We start from the raw sequence: 18,738 nt of genomic DNA on the forward strand, positions 1-18,738 counted from the left end.
TTGTAGGAAATAGACTCCAGCCTCCATGACCTTCCCTGAGTTCCAAAGGGCAGATTCAAACAGTTGCTAATCAGGGAAGGGAGGGAATGCAGAGACAAGGGAGGAGACCACCTGAGGCCAGATCAAAGAAACTAGAGAAGCTCATAAGGAGACCACCTGAGGCCAGATTAAGGAGTGCAGGCCCTGCACACACCCTGATCCCTGTTAGCAACTCTGCCCTTGAACCATTGCTATAAAACTCCTCACCAAAACCTCCTGGGTTGGGGGACACAGTTTTTGAGGCATGAAGCTGCTGTGTCCCCCCTTTACCTGGCAAATCAATAAAGCTATTCTTTTCTACTTCACCCAAAACTCTGTCTCTGAGATTCAATTTGGCACCTGTGCACAGAGGCCAAGTTTTTGGCATCATTCTTAATTTTAAAATATTATATAGTCCTATTCCCATGCAGATGCTCTCAGATCAAACTGACTAATTACATATTGGAATACCTGGACCAATTTATTTTTTTATTTTTTAAATTTTTTATTTTATTTTATTTTTTTAACATCTTTATTGGAGTATAATTGCTTTACAATGGTGTGTTCGTTTCTGCTTTATAACAAGTGAATCAGCTATACATATACATATATCCCCATATCTTACCTGGACCAATTTAAAATACAACTTAAGGGAATTCCCTGGCAATCCAGTGGTTGGGACTCCACACTTTCACTGCTGAGGGCACAGGTTCGATCCCTGGTCAGAGAACTGGGATCCCACAGGCCACACAGTGTGGCCCAGGAGAAAAATAAACAAAAATAAAATGAAATGAATGAAATAAAATAAAATTTATACAGAAGCAACCAAAGGTTCACCACTGCATTTTACTGGGTCTACCTTTTATTTTTCTGTTTTATTTATTATATTTTTAAGTTATACCTTTAGATTAAAAAGCCCCAGGATAAACACACGAGGAAACCTTTCCAAGTTTAAGTTTTAAACAACACCACACTCTTCCTCCCAATCTACACCCCACCTAATAGCAGCAAATCAAGTTAATCAAGTAGTATAACCCTAAAAACATGGAGGCAAGTAGTATAACCCTAAAAACATGGAGGCTCTATCCACCCCATCACCTGCTTTTACAGGTCTCCACCAGCAACAGTTTCCCCTTGACAGTGTTGTCGAACCCAAGTTCATGTGCCCAACACACAGTGAGACCAAACAAAGAGAAATGTCGGAGTTTGGAGCAGCAAAAGGTTTATTGTAGAGCCAAGCGAGGAGAACAGGTGGCTCTTGCTCAGAAACACCCTGAACTCCCTGATGGTTTTTGGGAAAAAGTTGTTATAGGCAAAATTTGGGGTGAGGGCTGCAGGTGTGTGACCTTCTTCTGATCTGTTGGTGGTGAGGTAGCAGGGTGGTGCTCCAGGAATCTTGTGTTCAGGGAAGTTACCATCCTCCACCTGGGTGGGGGCCTTAGTTCCAGCAGAAGAACTCAAAGGTATTGTTATGTATCAATATATCCCTTGAGGAGGAACCAAGACCCTGCTTTATCAGTGCACTGTTGTTTCTTGACTGTTCCTCCTTTGTTCCTGCATTCCCTCCCTTCCCTAATTAGTAGCTGTTTGAATCTGCCCTTTGAAAATCAGGGACCGTCTAGGCAAGAATAAATTATATTTTAAAAAGTGAGAGGAAAATGAAAGGGAGAAAGTAGCATAAGAAGGAAGAAGAAAACAAAGCCAAGTGGGAGAAAAGCAATGTCTTTGATGGGGTGTGCCAGGGTGTGGCAAACCAAAGCCTGACAAGCTGTAGACCTCAGCCCCTGGGATGCATATAGAATAAGAGCTAAAGAGGTGATGGGTGTAGTTACATAGCTTTGATCAGAGTCAGTGCTTCCTATTGAAACCCGGCAGCACACAGTGGGGCCCTCCCAGGTACAAATCCTTTCCGTGTCCCCCGTTTCAGTTGCCTAAGCCCCTAGGCTTTGGTTTCCTCATTCTGTTGCAGGAAGGGGGACTCCTTCTAGGGCCCGAGAGTGGGCTCTTGTCTAACACTCAGAAATGAGTTGTCCGAGGAGACACATGTGCAGACAAAGCAAGAGACTTTATTGGGAAGGGGCACCCGGGAGGAGAGCAGCACGGTAAGGGAACCCAGGAGAACTGCTCTGCCACGTGGCTCGCAGTCTCAGGTTTTATGGTGATGGGGTATGAGTGTGGGGAGAAAACCTTTTTTCCACCCTCTCAGGTTTGGTTTCTTGGGGCCTGTGAATTAAACTGACAAAAGGCATATGTTTCTTTATAGATGTTAATATTTTTACATGAATGGAAACTTCACAGAAAAGAAGTGAAAAACCAAAGAGGCCGTTAGACCTGGGGACCATTTAACAAAGGGTGATAAATTGTGACTAGACAGAGGAAAAAGGGGTTGGGGCTTGTAGGGGGGTGAATTGTGGGAAGATGACTAGGAAACGTATGGGGGAAACATGGTAGATAAGGGTTGTAGAGCGGGCACCTTTACAAATGGAAATTTCCTTTGCAAAAGGGAAACGTATGCCCTGCTTTTGGGCAGATAGGGGGAGGGCAGAGAGCTCCTCCTATGTCTGCTGTTTCTCAGTTGCCTTCAGCTCCAAATAATCCTTAAGTCACCTTGGCATAATTTTGGGGTGGTGCATTGTGATCACCTTCAGAAACATAAGAATCTGAAAACCCTTTAGAACCCTGTGTCTCTGAAATTCATGGCTACTAGTGTAGGGGAGGCATCAGTAATTTTCCCTCTATCCTTCTAGGTTCTTGGCTGAGACACCTCCTGTAATAAAAGACAGATTAATAGGATAAAAACAAACAGAAGCTTAATAACATGCATACCTCCTGTATACATGGGAGATACCTAGGAAAACTGAGTACCTTCCCCACATAGCCCAAGCAACCACCTTAAATAACATCTCCAGCTAAAAACAAATGAGGTCTGGGGGGACAGCCATTAATGGGAGGTTGCCAGGAAAAGCACAGTAAACAAGGGCACGGTTGTTATGCAGAGTTAAGTCCTTGCCTTCTCCAATGATAAGAGTTTCTAGAAGTTTAGAATCATCCTCTCTTCCTGTACAGAGAGGGAGACACACTTAAAAATGGAGACTGCTCTTATAAAATGTAAATGTCTCTTACAAAAGGGTAACTTTTACTTGATTTTCAGAGCCTTTCCTGTGTCTGCTCTTTCTTAAAAATAGTCACCCTAAAATAATCATTATGCCTAAGAGGCATTTTTTTGGTAGCATATTCTGCTCCCTTTCACTACCTTATAAAACTGATTGATGAAGTTGAATGATGCATATTTCAACATGTAACTAATTAATACTGATACATAGACAATACCTCTAACAATGAGATACCCACAGGTGATTTGTGATTTTCCAATTTTAAGAATATTTAATATCAAAATATCAAGTTGTATATGTTAAATACATACTTTTTTGTCAATTATACCTCAAAAAAGCTGAAAAACAAAAAAGTATTTGAATGTTCTGGTTGTAGTCTCTGAGGCAAAGACCTTGTCAAAGTGAAAGAAAATTTGTCACAGCTATTAATCAATGACTCGTTTTTTTGGATAATTTTTTTTTCATTGAGATAACATAATTTAAACTTAGGCTATTAGCTTTTTTTTTTTTTTAATAAGTGTATTTATTTATTTTTGGCTGCATTGGGTCTTCATTGCTGCACGCGGGCTTTCTCTAGTTGTGGCGAGCGGGGGCTACTCTTCATTGCGGTGTGCGGGCTTCTCATTGGGTGGCTTCTCTTGTTGCAGAGCACGGGCTCTATGTGTGCGGGCTTCAGTAGTTGTGGCACGCGGGCTCAGTAGTTGTGGCTCGCGGGCTCTAGAGCACAGGCTCAGTAGTTGTGGCTCGCAGGCTCTAGAGCGCAGGCTCAGTAGTTGTGGTGCATGGGCTTAGTTGCTCCGCGGCATGTGGGATCTTCCCGGACCAGGGCTCGAACCCATGTTCCCTGCATTGGCAGGCAGATTCTTAATCACTGCGCCACCAGGGAAGTCCCTTTTGGATAATTCTGAGACACCATCAGTTGAGTTTGAAGCTACAGAAATTATTTTTAAAAGTCTGATGGTTGGAAGTCAATTTGGGATCAAAAATAATCCCTCTCCATAAATTTAATTTACTGTATATCCACGGTTCCCAACTCAGGGCAGTTTTTACCTCCGGGGGACATTTGGCAATGTCTGGAAAATTTTGTCACAACCTTGGGGGAGAGGTACTACTCTTTTCTAATGTGTAGAGGCCAGTAATGGTACAAAATATTTAAAATGCACAGGACAACTCCATACAGCAAAAAATTATCCATCCCAAAATGTTAATAGTACCAAGGTTGATAAACTTTTCTATATGTGACTCTATGACTCAGGATGAGTTCTTCAAATTGGAGTGTCTACTCATGTTTAATTCTGGTAGGTCTTGAAAAGAAAGTAAAGGTCATTAAAATCTCACATCTCAGCCATGCACATCATGACAAACTGCTTGCTGACTCTTAGATTTTACTCTTACCTGGATAGTTAGATCTTGACAATGGATTCTTGAGTGTAGTCTGAAGCAATGTTATTACTATGGGAAAACAATAAAGAGAAAGCATGTATTTATTTATTTATTTATTTATTTATATTGGAGGATAATTGCTTTACAATGTTGTGTTAGTTTCTGCTGTAGAACAAAGTGAATCAGCTATATGTATACATATAGCCCCTCCCTCTTGTGCCTCCCTCAAGAGAAAGCATTTACAAGATCCTACTAATTGGTATTAATTGTCCAATCTGAGCAGGTTTAAGGCCTGAGTAATTCTTTCATAGGCAACAATTCTTGTATAATAGTAGGCTTCAAAGTGGAGTCATGGACTGTAAAGCTAAAGTGGACTCGACCAATCACCTAGTCCAATGATGTTGTTTTAAAATAAAATAAGAAGCTGTCTATCTAAGCTCACATGGCGTTTTGGTTGCAGAACCAATACAAGCCATGTTTACAACCGAGGCACAAGGCACTTCCTTCTCCTCCGTGTAGATATTCATCACATTTGTAGGCTCTTTTCGTTGGCTCATTTGTTAAAGTTGACCGTCACTAGACTCTGCATCAAGGTTTGTTCAACGCGGACTTTAAGAAAACTCAGGGAGGAATTGATTTTGTGAATAAGGGGATTGATAGTTGCAACCCTACAACATTTACACAATTTGCAACATAATATTAAAAATGAGGAGGGGGAGAAGTTCAAGGGTAGGGTGGGGAATTTCCCTTGAATCCTCAAAATGATAGAACTGGAATTCTACTTACTATCTTTCCTTTCCCAACAACAGTTGAAATTCTACAGTAATTTTCCCTTCGGTTATTTGCATTTTTCCTTTTTAAAAAAGTTTCCATTATTATACCTAATAGATTAAATAGCATTCCTTTTTACTCACTGAGTTGCTATAGTAAGATCTGTAAAAAAAGGTTATTCCAAAATGCTGACATTAAAGAACAAAATTTTCAGGGATCTAGTAGTTTAAGCAACATCATGAAGCCATAGCTTTACTAAGATACATTTTTTTTTTAAGTGTAAACCAGGCTTATGACATATCCTGAAACTGGGGATTTGAAGAAAATACTGTTAGAGAAGGAGATTTATAGAGATCACTATTAGTGATCAGTAGTAGTAATTGGAGTATATCCTGATCTGATTTAATTTGAGATATTCAAAATAATTAGGCTGTTGAGTGTAGAGGTGAGTATAATCATCACCATTTCAATAAAGTTGAAATATTAATGTGCTAAAGTACCATCTCATTTGGTGCCAGTGGAAAACAAAATGCTTAACCATTGTTGCAAAAATCACTAAACCTCTCTTACCGCCTAATTAGCTGGTTAACTCATTTTCCTTTTTGCTTTTCAAATGCTGTTCCCTGATTTTGCGTTCAATTTATCTTTTTCTGAAAACCTGCTAATTTCACGTGCATTAGCCCTACAGAAGAGAATGTTGCTTAGCAACCGCCAAAATAACTAATAAGCCTGTATCTAGTAAAGCCTTAAAGGACTTATTTATTTTAGATTTATGTATTTCTTTATTGACCATTAAAATCAAGAGGAAGTTGGTTTCACTTTGAATTTCTTTCAAGTTCTGCTTTTTATTTTTTTGGTTAATTTACATATGCTACATATTTTGTACCAAAAACAAAACACATAGTATGTTTAACATGAATGTCTCTTTTCTCCCATCAACCTCTTAACATTGCTCTGTGTTCATCATTTGCTTTAGTTATTCTTTTCTAACAGAATACCCTATCAATGATAATGCTGACTAAAGAAATGTTTTCTAATTCATTGGATACAGAATTCTACAATATTGCTTTTTAATGCCTAAGAGGCTAATTTTTTAAGGAAGAAATACATTAAGGTTTTAAGAGAGGGAAATACTTAGAGATTCAGTTGAAATGGTTGATATTACCCATAATGGTTTTATTTTTGGTTTTTTGACCCAGAAGTATCTCAGAAGAGTCATCTGAGCTAAGGGCTTGGGGTGGGAAGTGGTGCTATCTCATTGCAGTCTCCTATCAGACTCCTGTCACTTAGCCTTGGCATGTTCGCCTGTCAGAAGTTTAAGTCTTCCCACTCTGGCATACAGAGCTTTAGTGTTATCCAAATTTGAGACCTGTTTGCTTCACTCTGCTCTGTTCAACTGCCCTGGGGCTCCTTTTGTATTCTGCGGTGTTGAAAAGTTAAAGACCACTTCTACAAAAATATTAATAAAAAGAGCACAGGCAACTTATATTAATAGTGCCAAGGCCATCTGCATTAAAAAGAAATTGCATGTGCTTTCAGGAGAACTTTAGTCTTGGAATGAAACTCCTTTACAAAATGGCCGCTATCTTCCAGGCTTTGGCCAAATTTATAGCTTATTTTCTTTCACAGGAAATAACTCCTGGAATATCATCTTGCATAATGGTTAATTACCCTCTCCACATGTCGGAGGTGCTTTTTTTTTTTTTAATGGACTATCGTCAGTAAAATATTATCCTAACGTAAAATAGTGTTTTTTTTTTAAAAATTATAGTTAATTACTGAAAGCTGCAATAGCTATAAATAATAGAGTAATTCACCTATAATTGGCTAATGTAGGACCCATTAATAAACTATAATCTGTAAAACCATATATACTGTGTTCACATCTCATATTGTCAACCCTTGTATAAAGAGAACAGTGCAGAATAACTGGAGTTAAGTTTAAAGATGTATGTAAAAATGAATACTTAGTATAATAAACTATCTGATATAAATATATAAATATATAAATATATATAAATATATAAATGTGCCAAAGAGTCAAATAGTTTAGGACAAAAAATAATCTTTTAAGAGAGGTATGTATGAGAGAGAGAGAGACAGAGAAAGGGAGATAGATAATGGGGAGAAGAATGGAGAGAAGACAAAGAAAATAATGTTATGGTTGAAGTTTAAAAAACTCTTTGAACATTAACATGTTAGCTTCAAGACCAGCTTACTGTTCAGTTTTTCCAGGGGAAAAGAAAAAAAAATTCACAAGACTGTTAATAGTAAATAAAATAGTTAATAAAAGCAGCCACTTATTAATGCTTCAATTCTGTGTTTGCAAGCATAGATAAGGGGCAATTTCTTTTATCCTTTATAAAGTTTAATACCAGAACTCTGCTTGACATTAAGTTTATTTAGCCAGGCTTATGAGCCAGTTTTCCTGTAATTATTTTAGGCAGTTCTCCTTATACATGGGAATAGAAAATTGAAAGTATGGCTAGAACATTTGATAACTGAAATTTTCATAAACTGAAACTTTTATTTATTTTAGCTCTTAATTTTAACTTATTCCCATAGCCTATTTGACATAGATGATTAGAAATAACATCTACCAATTAGAGTCACAAATTAGAGATTTTCCTTCTTTCCCTGTTTTTGCACTCTTTGAAAGAGAGATACAAGTAGTGAAGTGACAAAGAACTAGTTGCCCATTAGGAGAAGCAAAAGACATTATTTACATAAATTAAAATTCTCCACAAACCACTAATATTTAATACATATTTGTATTCAGTTTTACAATCTGACCATTTATTCAGATTTGCTAGTATAGAAGCATATAATCTCAGCTAAAGTAATTTTTTTTCACCATTATTTCAATAATAGTTAAATGTTGGTCATTTTAGTATTATAAGTCATAATCTCATATTACATTGCATAATTAAAATTCTCCCTAAATGCATGCTAAGTTTAATATAAAATAACGGTTTCATAGCAGTTTTGAACATTTAAAATTTATATTTAAGAACACACTGAAAATTTTAGTACAGGATAATAAGGACAACATAATAAGGAATGCATAGCCAGAAATTCTAGAAATTGACAGCTGCTTGTTTTGCCTTTGATTCTTTATGTATCTGGTTAACTAGTAGATAGGCCTTTTTCACCTAAACATTTGCAGCATTACTTAGATCTCAAGTGGACATTTAAAATAAGAAAGATGTTTTGCAGAATACATACGTCCTTATGCCTAAAGGTGGTTATCATATTAGAATTTCTTACTGAAAATAAAATCTTTGGTCAGCTATGCAGGCACTAATATTTCAGCTATGCAGGCACTAATATTATCTCTTAACTTCCTGCTTAATTTGAAGAGGAATTAAAGCCTATGGATTTTAGCTATTTTTATGATCCTCATGATGTTAGAGAGATGTTCTCTATGATGACACATAACAATTCTTAAACCTGAAATGATCACTTTTTGGGAAAAAATTTTAGATTGAACATAAAAAATAAACTCTTATAAAAATGAATAAAATTAGAATGCTTTGGGCATTGCCACTGCTGTTAAAAAGTTAATACTTTTTATTATTTTACTATTAGCCAATTTTAAGCAATTTACTATTGCCCTTAACGCAAAGAAAAAGCCAATTTTTAGCATCATGAAAGCCACCATTGACAGTTCAAAGAACGCTGCCTCAGTCCACATGGTATTTTCTGTTGTAACAGACTGTTAATATGTGCATTAATAAATTATTAATAAATAATATTATCAGATGCAATGAGTTTTTAGTTCATATTTTCAATATATAATGATATAATATGAAAAACAAAATACTAAGAGAAGAGAAATACGGAGTCCCGCTTTAGAAATAGAAATTTTAAAGTTTCTATTTCAGGATCTCCAAATTGAATTTTTTTTTCTTCTCTCTTGAATTCATGTTATGCAGAACTTGTTGTAGGTGGAGAAAAAAAAAAAGCAGAAAAAACCCCGAGCTTTTGTAATCACGTATTTCGGTTTTAATCATGTCTCTGATTTACTAGTGGTGTGATCTCAAATACACTTAGGGCAGTGGTTTCCTCTTCTGTAAAATGGGGATAATAAAACCAGCTTCACAGTATTGTTGCAAAAACTAAAAGAGATAACAATGTAGTTACAGCTCCCGCCAGCACAATAACTGTTAAATTTGTGGGGTTTTCCCCTCCTTCCGTCTTCACCCCTAATCAAATTCAGTTGATATCTTTGAACCGAAGTAGATTACAGGTTTATTGGTCAGTTCTAAGCTTCTGGATAAGCTGTTACTCTAAACTATTGCATAGGATATTTCTTTTGACTCTAAGATCCAAATGAACACTGGAAAATCTTTTTATAATACAGTTATAAAGAAAGATTATGTATTTCCACATGATAGCCCATAGTAACTGTTTTCTTGATCAGGTTATAACCGATGAATATCGTTATACAACAAATGCTCTCTTTGTTCCCTGTTCTTGTCACAATTGCTCAATTTAATAAGAGGAAATTGATTAGGCTCTGTTTGCATTGTAGTCAGGAAACTGGAGAGGGAAGCTAGACTGTAAGAGATCCCCTCCCACCCCATTATCAACCTTTTACCTCCTCTAACCTGCCTCAATTATTTCTGACAGAAGGACTTGTGTAAATTACCAGATTGCTCCCAAACAAAGCAACATCTAGAAAGATTCATTGTGTAGGGAAAACTGGTACAGGATTGGAGTTGTGAGACACCTTTTATTTCTCCCTCCAGAATTTTTATTAATTGGACAAGAAAATAGAAAATAGAGGCATTGACTGTGTTCTTATGTACTGAGAAGAGACCCCACCTCATATCTAAAGGTTATATTCCATCTTCTCAGTTTTTGGCAGATGATCTTACCACTCCAGTCGTCTTTTTTCTTTCTTTTTTTTTTTCTCACCGTGCTGTGCAGCTTGCAGGATCTCAGTTCCCTGACCAGGGATTGAACCCAGGCCACAGCAATGAAAGACCTGAATCCTAACCACTAGACTACCAGGGAACTCTCCATCATTTTTATTAATGTTGATAATAACAGCAACTATCACTAATCAAATACTTTATAGAGCCTGGCACCTTACTAAGGGCTTTTATGTGCATTACCTTATTCCTCATAATATCAGCACTGTTATCATTTTCTCATTTATGGATGAGAAGACCAAGGGTGAGACAGCTTATGGAACTTATTCATGGTCAAACAGCTAGTATGTGTCAGAGCATTGTATCAAACCAGGGTATTTTGAACCCTGGAGCCCATGTGTTAACCATTATGCTATACTTACTCTAATGATAAAAAATGGAGGCTAGAAAGGCAGAAACCCTGTAGTCTTCGAGGACTGCCCTTGGCCTACATACCTTGTATTCCAAATTTGTTGACCTGAGATTGGAAACCTACCACAGGCTGATTCAAATCTGCCTTTGAAACTGTACCTCCTACTGTACCTAACATAAATTCACCACTCTGGCCAGGCTAATTTTATTTTCTCTCTAAAAAAATTACTTCACTTTGCTTATGAAAATCCAATCCATTTTTTTCCATGAAGACTTTCCTGTCTGCAGAAGGACTTAATTCTGTTACAATCCTAATATGACTTGACAGACATGGTGTATTGTATTGTGTAACCTTAATAAAGTGTGTGAGTGTCAAGGAGATCCCAGCGTGGGAGAAGCAGTGGTGTCTGGCACAGGGCTGATTCTCCGTACATGTTTGCTTACTTCCCTTATCTTCCTGTAGTCATGAAGGGCATGCACTTTGCAGCCAGACAGGCTTATTTTTGAATCCTGTCAGTTCCATTTCTAGCTGTGAGAATGGAGTCAAATCACTAAACTTCTCCACACTTTAGTTACTTCGTCTATAAAGCAAGGATATTTATAGTACCTAGCTCATTGACTTACGCAAAGATTAAATGAGATTCTATGTCTAGGACATAGTGAGTACTTACTAAATACTAGCTGCATTATTATTATAGAGAATTTTTAGTATATATTAGTCATTATTATAACTAGATTATATGTTACTATATTACACATTTATAGGCCCTCCTCATGCACATTGCATGCATTTAGTAAATGCTGCTGTTTTAATTTTAATAGATATAATTCACATACCATTAAATTCTTCCAGTTTTAACTGCAGAATTTTAGCCAAGTCCACCACTGCAAGCTTCTGTATATGACCTACTACAGGGATCTGAGGGCCCATTTGGAAGAGTTATCCAGGTTGGGTCACCAGCCCTACAGGAAGAACTTGAGACAAATGAACACTAGAATGAAAACGAGTTAACACTTTGTTGTTCTCTAAACCTACCTTCTGACCTTGTGAAAAAGGAATTTGAAACATATTCCATGTGGAATGGTTTGATTTAGTGGTCAGTAAAACTTAAAAAAGTTATTCAAATGCTTTAGAAATTAAGGTAAAGTTATTTGCAATTACAATTCAGTTGTATATTCTGCTCAAAATGAGACAAGATGAAGCATTACTCGTATTCTTAGATGTGTTTGGAACCGTCCTCGCTTGGGGTGATAGCAAATATCAGTGAATGCTTAGGAGCACTTGCAATGCTTATTTTTGGTTAGGTAAAATTTAAGTGAATGTGTTGTGTTAAAAAACAAAATTCAACTGAGTAAATTTTAAAGATCTTATTGGCTTTATTCAACAGTTCACGGAAGGGCGGCAGCCAATCTAGCAGATAGAAAGGAGCTCCAAGGAGCCGTACAAAATGAAAGGCTTTTATAGGCAGAAGGGAGCAGGAATAAGAAAGTTACATGAGGCAAAAAAGTGGATTGGTTATCACAAGATTACTTTCCTTTAGGGGACAGCAGAGGTCTATCAGGCAGATTACCTAACTAGTGCTGATGAGGTGATTCCTGGTTTAAGATTTCATTTCTGGGAGAGTGGAAACTGTAACAAAGTCTTTGGTGACATGGGGCTTAGCATAAGTGACTCCATGTTGGACCTGTTGTCTTGTTTTTAATAGTTGGCTGTGGATTTCAGAGTTACAAATGAGGTAGAAAGCTGACTTGTTAAAGAGTTGCAGCTACTCTTTCATAGTTTGGAATGTACCTCACCCTCATTCTTTGTAGTGAGATGCAAATGAGGAAGTAAGATACCCAGTGTAACTGTTGAGCAAGTATTTATGTCCCACTGGCTTTTGTTTTCTTAGTTTAACTCTGGGGATTTTTTTTTTTTTTTTTTTTAAAGAATATGTGTTTTCTGAGGTTTTGAATTTGCCTAGCAATTACTAGCAAAGATAGGAAAGATAATGAGCTGAATGGTTGGAATTTGACACGAGAATAATGGTTTTCTTTATTTACCTTTGCATGATTTTAAAGAGAACTAAGATTTCGCTTATTTATCTTTTACTTCATGTTCTTTTTCCTTTGTAAAAACTCAGCATGTTACTGGACTATTCTGAAATCCAAAATATTCTGAAAAGCTTTCTTCTGTTTGATACTTTAGTGGTTTCTCTCTCATTTCATCTTTTGTTCCGCCACTTAGAGCACTTGGGTTCTGTAATGTGCACTCCTAAGTGTAAAGAGAAACCTACTTGGAATATTGTTTTCCTGTGATTAAGAAAGTAATTGTAGAATTTTGTCTTTCTTAGAGTTCTTTATGTCAATACCATGAACATTTTGTGACAGTCCGTTAAAATTGAGTCATGTATACCTCATGAATGTTTATATTGAACTGAATCTATTATATATTAATTGAATCTATAAAGATGTTCCTGAATTATTAGAAAAAGACCACTGGGGAACGAAGAACAGTCTCTACAGGGCTTTGCCAGTACATGTGGGGGACATAGACCTTTCTGCCCTCTAGGCCATATTTCTGTCCTGGTGGTTTTGTCTTCCTTTCTGTCTTATCCTGATTTTACGGCTGTTGTGATGAGAATGTTGAACAAGTAGAACCTGAGGCATGGGAAAAAGGGTCCTTACAGCCACTCTTGTGAGGTGAGATCATATTTTAATGATGTGTGATCATTTTTTAATGTATTGGCTGCTTTGATGGTGGATAAAAAGAATACTACTCCCATAATTAAACTACATTGCTTTGCTGCATTTGGGGAGAACACAGAAATTGAAAAAAGTTCACATCTTATTCAGGCTTCTCTTGATTTTTGTTTTGGCTCTTTCTAAATTTGACACTTGAGAATAGATGTTCTCTGAAGGCCAGGAATGGTTTATTAGACTCACACTCATTTAGTATGACCCAGGTATGTTTTTGTTAAATAGTAATAATCCTAGAAGAATGGCTGTTGGAACAAATCAGCTAACAGAGTAAAATCTGTGTAAAAATTTTAAAACAGCATTTAAAAATATTTGGAGATATCTTATTTGTTAATTTGTTCTTATCTTAACGAGATCTAGAGAGGCTTTTGAAAATTATTTTGTAGGCAGTTTGGCTTCTGAATAGAAAGACTGTAAAGAGTAGCTAATAAAAAGTGTAACAACTGTCCCCAAATCCTCTTTTAAAAGCAGAAGAGTTGATATTAGAAAATCCAAATTAGGGTACAAAGTAGACTGCATTTGTCGGGACACATTATAGCAACCTGGGGGGACTTTCTTAACATCTGGGATTACTGTTCACCTTTGTTTTTTATTCTGATAGAGATTAAAAAGGTATTTTCACCTTCAAATCCCCCAACAAGCCTATTTAGTGGAGGGAAATAGGACACACTGCTTTTGACTCTTTCTGAGCACACTGAGCACATGTGAAAACCTCCGATATATTCCATCCCTCTCAATTTACATGACCATGAGGAAACTGAAACCTCCGGAGGTTAAATGACTTGCCCTGGGACAGACAGCTAGATGGTTCCTGATGGAACTGGAGCCCCTCTGTTGGTTACCACGAGTGCCTTGTTTTCTGCTGCCTGTTTGATACCCAATCCTCTCCTGGTAAATTTTAGCAGCAGCTGGTGTTGTCGGCACTTCACGCCTTGATCTCAGGTAATTCCCCACCCCCACGCCTTTTTTCAGTGGAGCTGCACGGTGTGAAGTCGAGGACTGCAGAAGCTCAGGTGGAAACCATTCGGGGAGATCAGTGGGTCTTAGTTCACCGGGAAAAAGGCAAAAGAGTAAGAAAGATGTCTTGCAAGGGAGTGAAGTACTGTATGTAAACATGGCTGTGTACAATGACTCCTGAAGTTTGGGAGGGTACGATAGCTGTTATTTCTGACACTGGAGAAAATATCTTTAGGAAAAGAGAACACAAAGACAGTTTTTTAAATAGATCATTGGTTTGCAAAAAGTATGCTTTTTGTTGGGAACACAAATATACATTTAACTGTATGACAAAAGGAACATTTGAATTTTTGCTTCCCAGACTCTGAAGTATGGAGAAACATTTAAGGGTGACAAAAAATGAAGGATGCCCATCAAACTTAGAGGAGTCCTTGCTCTAGAAAACATATGCACTGTGGCTATGAGAGAGGACCTCTTGGCTTTAGGAGTGAAATGTTGTTAACAATTAGAAGGCACTGTGGCTAATTAGAAGAGTCTTTTGAAAGTAATAAATCAGAAGCATTTTAAAGATACCTAATTGTTTACCTAAGAACCTGTGTGGAATTCTCAAAGGACTTAATTATTTGAAATTGTTAGCTTTTGTTTTTGTAATTTTAAAACTGTCTTTACAGCCTTTATGTTTCTAAAAGTGTTTTGCACTCTTATAGCCCTGATGCCTTAGAAGTTTTATGAGTTTAACACACAGCACCTAAAATTATTTGATACTGTTTTCCCTGGCCGTTTTTTTTTTCTTGGTTAGGAGTGTTCTTAACCAAGATGATTACCTATTGTTACACCGAATGTGCTCTCCCCGGGTGCATAGGCAACTACTCAAATGCGGTTATAATTCTTGTTTGCCCCTGGGTGGTTGCCAGCAGGGAATAAGGCATTATGGGAAGTAGTTTCTTTACCTTCCACAACAGGTGTCTTTGTCAGTGCACCTGAGTCAGATATCATTGTGGAAGCACTGAGTCACTGGAGCAAAGGAATATATGAAAGTCAGAGGAATTGCTTTCACAGCTAGAAAATGGTCCTGCAAGATAAATCGGAAACCTTCTGGTGCTAGTGAATGCACGAAGAGATTCACAGTATCCTTTAAAGTACTTTTGAAAAGATAAAAAGGAATTGAAAAGGTATGAACTGCCTGACGCTTTATAATGTCTCCTGATGATCATTTAATTTTTACCTGGTTAGTCAGCGTTAAGATGAATGTGCTGGAAGAATTTTTAAGGAAAATAATGCTTAAAAGGCAGAGCTGCATTGTAGGGAAAAAATGAAGTGAAAATGCTTTACCAGCTCCAACAAGGGTCAAACTCAGTTTGAAGCTGTTTTAATCTTGAGGGTTTATTTAAAGTATTGCATTTTCTGTTTAAATAAGCCTATTAGTCTTGCTTGTGTTTCCTAGCAATAAGGTGTTTTCCCCCTTCCGTGTATATGTGTGTGTGCGTGTGTGTGTGCGCGCGTTTGTAATCTAGAGTGCTATAGTATTGCAAAACTCTTCTAATCACATTTAAATGGACCCAGGTACTATTTAAGTAATCATGTTCATCTAGGTGGAAATACTTTAGAAAAACAAGGAAAAATAGACACTATAAATTTCATTCCAAGTTTTGTTTTCTGAAAAGCAGACTTAGACAACGTAATACTGCTATTGGTAATTAGGACTAAAAGTTCCAAACAGTATCTGTATTTGATTGTAGACAAACATTGCCAAACTGATTTCTAATTCTAATAAATAATATTTCTCTTGGTACTGCAGTGTCATAATCTATAAAAAGCAGAGAAGATAATAGCTTAATTAGAAATACTGGAAAGACAACTTTTGGTGGAGCTTTATCTGTCCTCCCCCCCTTTTTTATTTGCTTAATACTTTTCCCATGGAAATTAGCATACATTATATTTCCTGGTGATTTAGGCAACATTGTAATGATAATTATGGGCAGCTTTCACATTTTTCATCAGGGCACATTGAGGTTCATTTATGGTCTCCGGCTGTACTTTAAAAAAAATGCTTCTGGTGGCTAAGGCACGAATAGTTCATTACTATCTGCCGATTTGGGTAATTAAAAGAAACCTCTAAGCTTAAAAATAGAGACCAAGAGAACATCTATCTCTGGGAGAAAAATAATCAGTTTAGAAATGAGAACCTTGTGTTGCTTTCAGAATAACAGCAAAAAACTAAGCTCTCAATATCAAGAATTCTGTTTAAAATAGTCATGTTTTTTTAAGTGGGAGAAGAGGAAATGGTTATTCACTGATATTGCAGTCCCTGTTTCATTTTTATATTTTGGTACTTTTTTTCTTAACAGAAATACTCAGAGGGAAAAAAGAACCCTTTTTTTTTTTTTTTTTTTCCGTACTTCAGGAGATAATTTTTAACTGCACCAAGAATTCTATAAATTCTGAAAAACTAAAGGCTGCCATCTATTTTCTATGAATGTGAAAAATAAGCAGTAAGAAAATCCACTTCTCCTCCAAGAAGAAGAATCTTGATGTAATACTGAAGTAAGAAGATAAACGAAAAAAATTTCTAATTATCAAGACCATAACAATAAATCAAGTTTTGTGTTTTTTGGTTTTTATTTTTCATTTTTGCTCTAGGATATTTCCACATAGGAGACTTTTATTTCTCTCTTTGAAGTCTAAAGAAGATTTCCAAAAACTGAATTTTCCCAGATGCTCTGTTAAGAATGCAGAAGGTGTTTATAGTGTATACTTCCTCCATAGATAAGAAACCTCTCTCAGTTTTCTACTGGGGATGAAATTGCTAGACAAGCCTATGATAGCAGCTGCTTTTTTTTTCTCCTTCTGGAATTTTGACACTCCACCCCCTCAAACTCAGGTGGGTGTGTGCGTTGGCACTGAGCTGCAATAGGATTTTCCCTTGGATAGTCTGGTCTGTAGCTGGGGCAGCAGCTGCTGCTGTGGAAAGGCCAGCTGGCAAGATGATGGAAGAAATCTCCATTATGGTAGCCTATGACGCCCATGTTTTCAGCCAGCTGCACGATGAAGACTTCCTCACTAGTCTGGTGGCCATCAGCAAGCCCAGGTCTATGGTAGGTGGGGCCTTGCACACTACTCTGGGGCTCTTTTTTCTTTTCTAATATGATAGTTATACTCCTGTAGCAATTGAGGCATAACTTCCTGGGAATTAAAATAGAAGTATTGCTGTTGGCGTTGTTACAGCTGCAACAAGGTCTACAGGTTTTCAAGGATTTATTTACATAACTAAACACTATTATATCTTAATAGTACATTTAAAAGTGTCCTAGGAGTAACACTTAGGTTAATGCTTTCTTATGTAGTGAGGTTGAGAGGAGTTTTATAGTGCCAAACATAAATTTGTCCCACATGTTTGCCTTGTATGTATGTGTATGATTATTAGGTGAAGGCTACCTACATTTACACACGTATAATTCAGTCTTTCTGGTGTGGAGCATTTTTACCAGTGGGCCATAACATAGACATTAAGAATTGAACTATCTAAAAATCAAATAACTCTCAGAGTCTTTACATTATTACTAAGAACTATTATGAGTATAATTTTAGTTGGGATTTGTAAATTTTTTTTTAACCATTCTCCAAGAGTCTTAGTTTGTATGTCCTGGCATAATAGAAAAACGAAGTCCTTGTGAGTGTTTGTTATTTCTTCTCTGTAGATGTCATCCTTATAATGGCTATTGATCCATACCTTTTAACAAACTTTCATAACTATTGTTGTAGTAACCTCTTATTTATTATATTCAGTAGTACTCATCACAAGCAACAGAATGAACAAGTATATCATAACGATTACCTTACTAGTATGAAATCCTAATTCTCTATTTTAAGACATGGGAACCTTAAACATAATATGGCAATTTCTTCAAAAAATATATTGTAATGAAAAAAAAAGGGTGGGGGGGAACTCATAGGTTGATTTAAAAAGACTTAAGGGTTATATCAGCCTGATGCAGTGTACTGACATTGTTTCAATGCTGATTGGAACACACCATAAAAAAATCTATAAGATAATCAGGGAAAATTTGACCACTAATTAGGTATTTAGTGATATTAGAATTATTCAATTTTTGTGTATGCAGTAATATTTTGATTATGTTTAAAATGATGATTTAGAGAGATTTATGGATATAGTTAATGATGATGATTAAGATAGGTAGGGATAGTTAATGTCTGCAAAGATTCAAAATAATCTAGTAGAGGGGTTGGTGATGTGGGTGAACTAAATAAATATGTGTTGATAATTGTTGAAACAGAAGATGAGTACACAGGGATTCATTACACTCTCTCCTTTTGTAGATGTTTATAGCTGCAGTTTAAAAGAATCAGCTGGACAAAAAAAAGCAAAAGCAAAACAAATACAAAACCATAATATACTTCTGTAAGTGTTCATCAATAAAGAAATATCCAGCCTATTGCATTCTTTTCCT

The 18,738-nt window shown here is 36.6% G+C and overlaps 1 protein-coding gene across 6 annotated transcripts in view; it reads left to right on the forward strand.

Moving 5' to 3' along the window:
• The window catches only part of RABGAP1L (RAB GTPase activating protein 1 like), a 665,825-nt gene that overhangs the window by 561,656 nt on the left and 85,431 nt on the right, over positions 1-18,738 (forward strand). The window contains exon 1 of one of the 6 annotated variants that reach the window (XM_068541287.1): positions 17,254-17,364. The exons of the other annotated variants lie outside the window; for them this stretch is intronic. Within the exon in view, the coding sequence (XP_068397388.1) occupies positions 17,254-17,364 (111 nt within the window). Of the gene's footprint in view, positions 1-17,253; positions 17,365-18,738 lie in introns of those variants that run through there. 6 annotated transcript variants of the gene reach the window in all.

Source organism: Eschrichtius robustus, chromosome 3, assembly GCF_028021215.1.
Source record: "Eschrichtius robustus isolate mEscRob2 chromosome 3, mEscRob2.pri, whole genome shotgun sequence".
NCBI lineage: Eukaryota > Metazoa > Chordata > Mammalia > Artiodactyla > Eschrichtiidae > Eschrichtius > Eschrichtius robustus.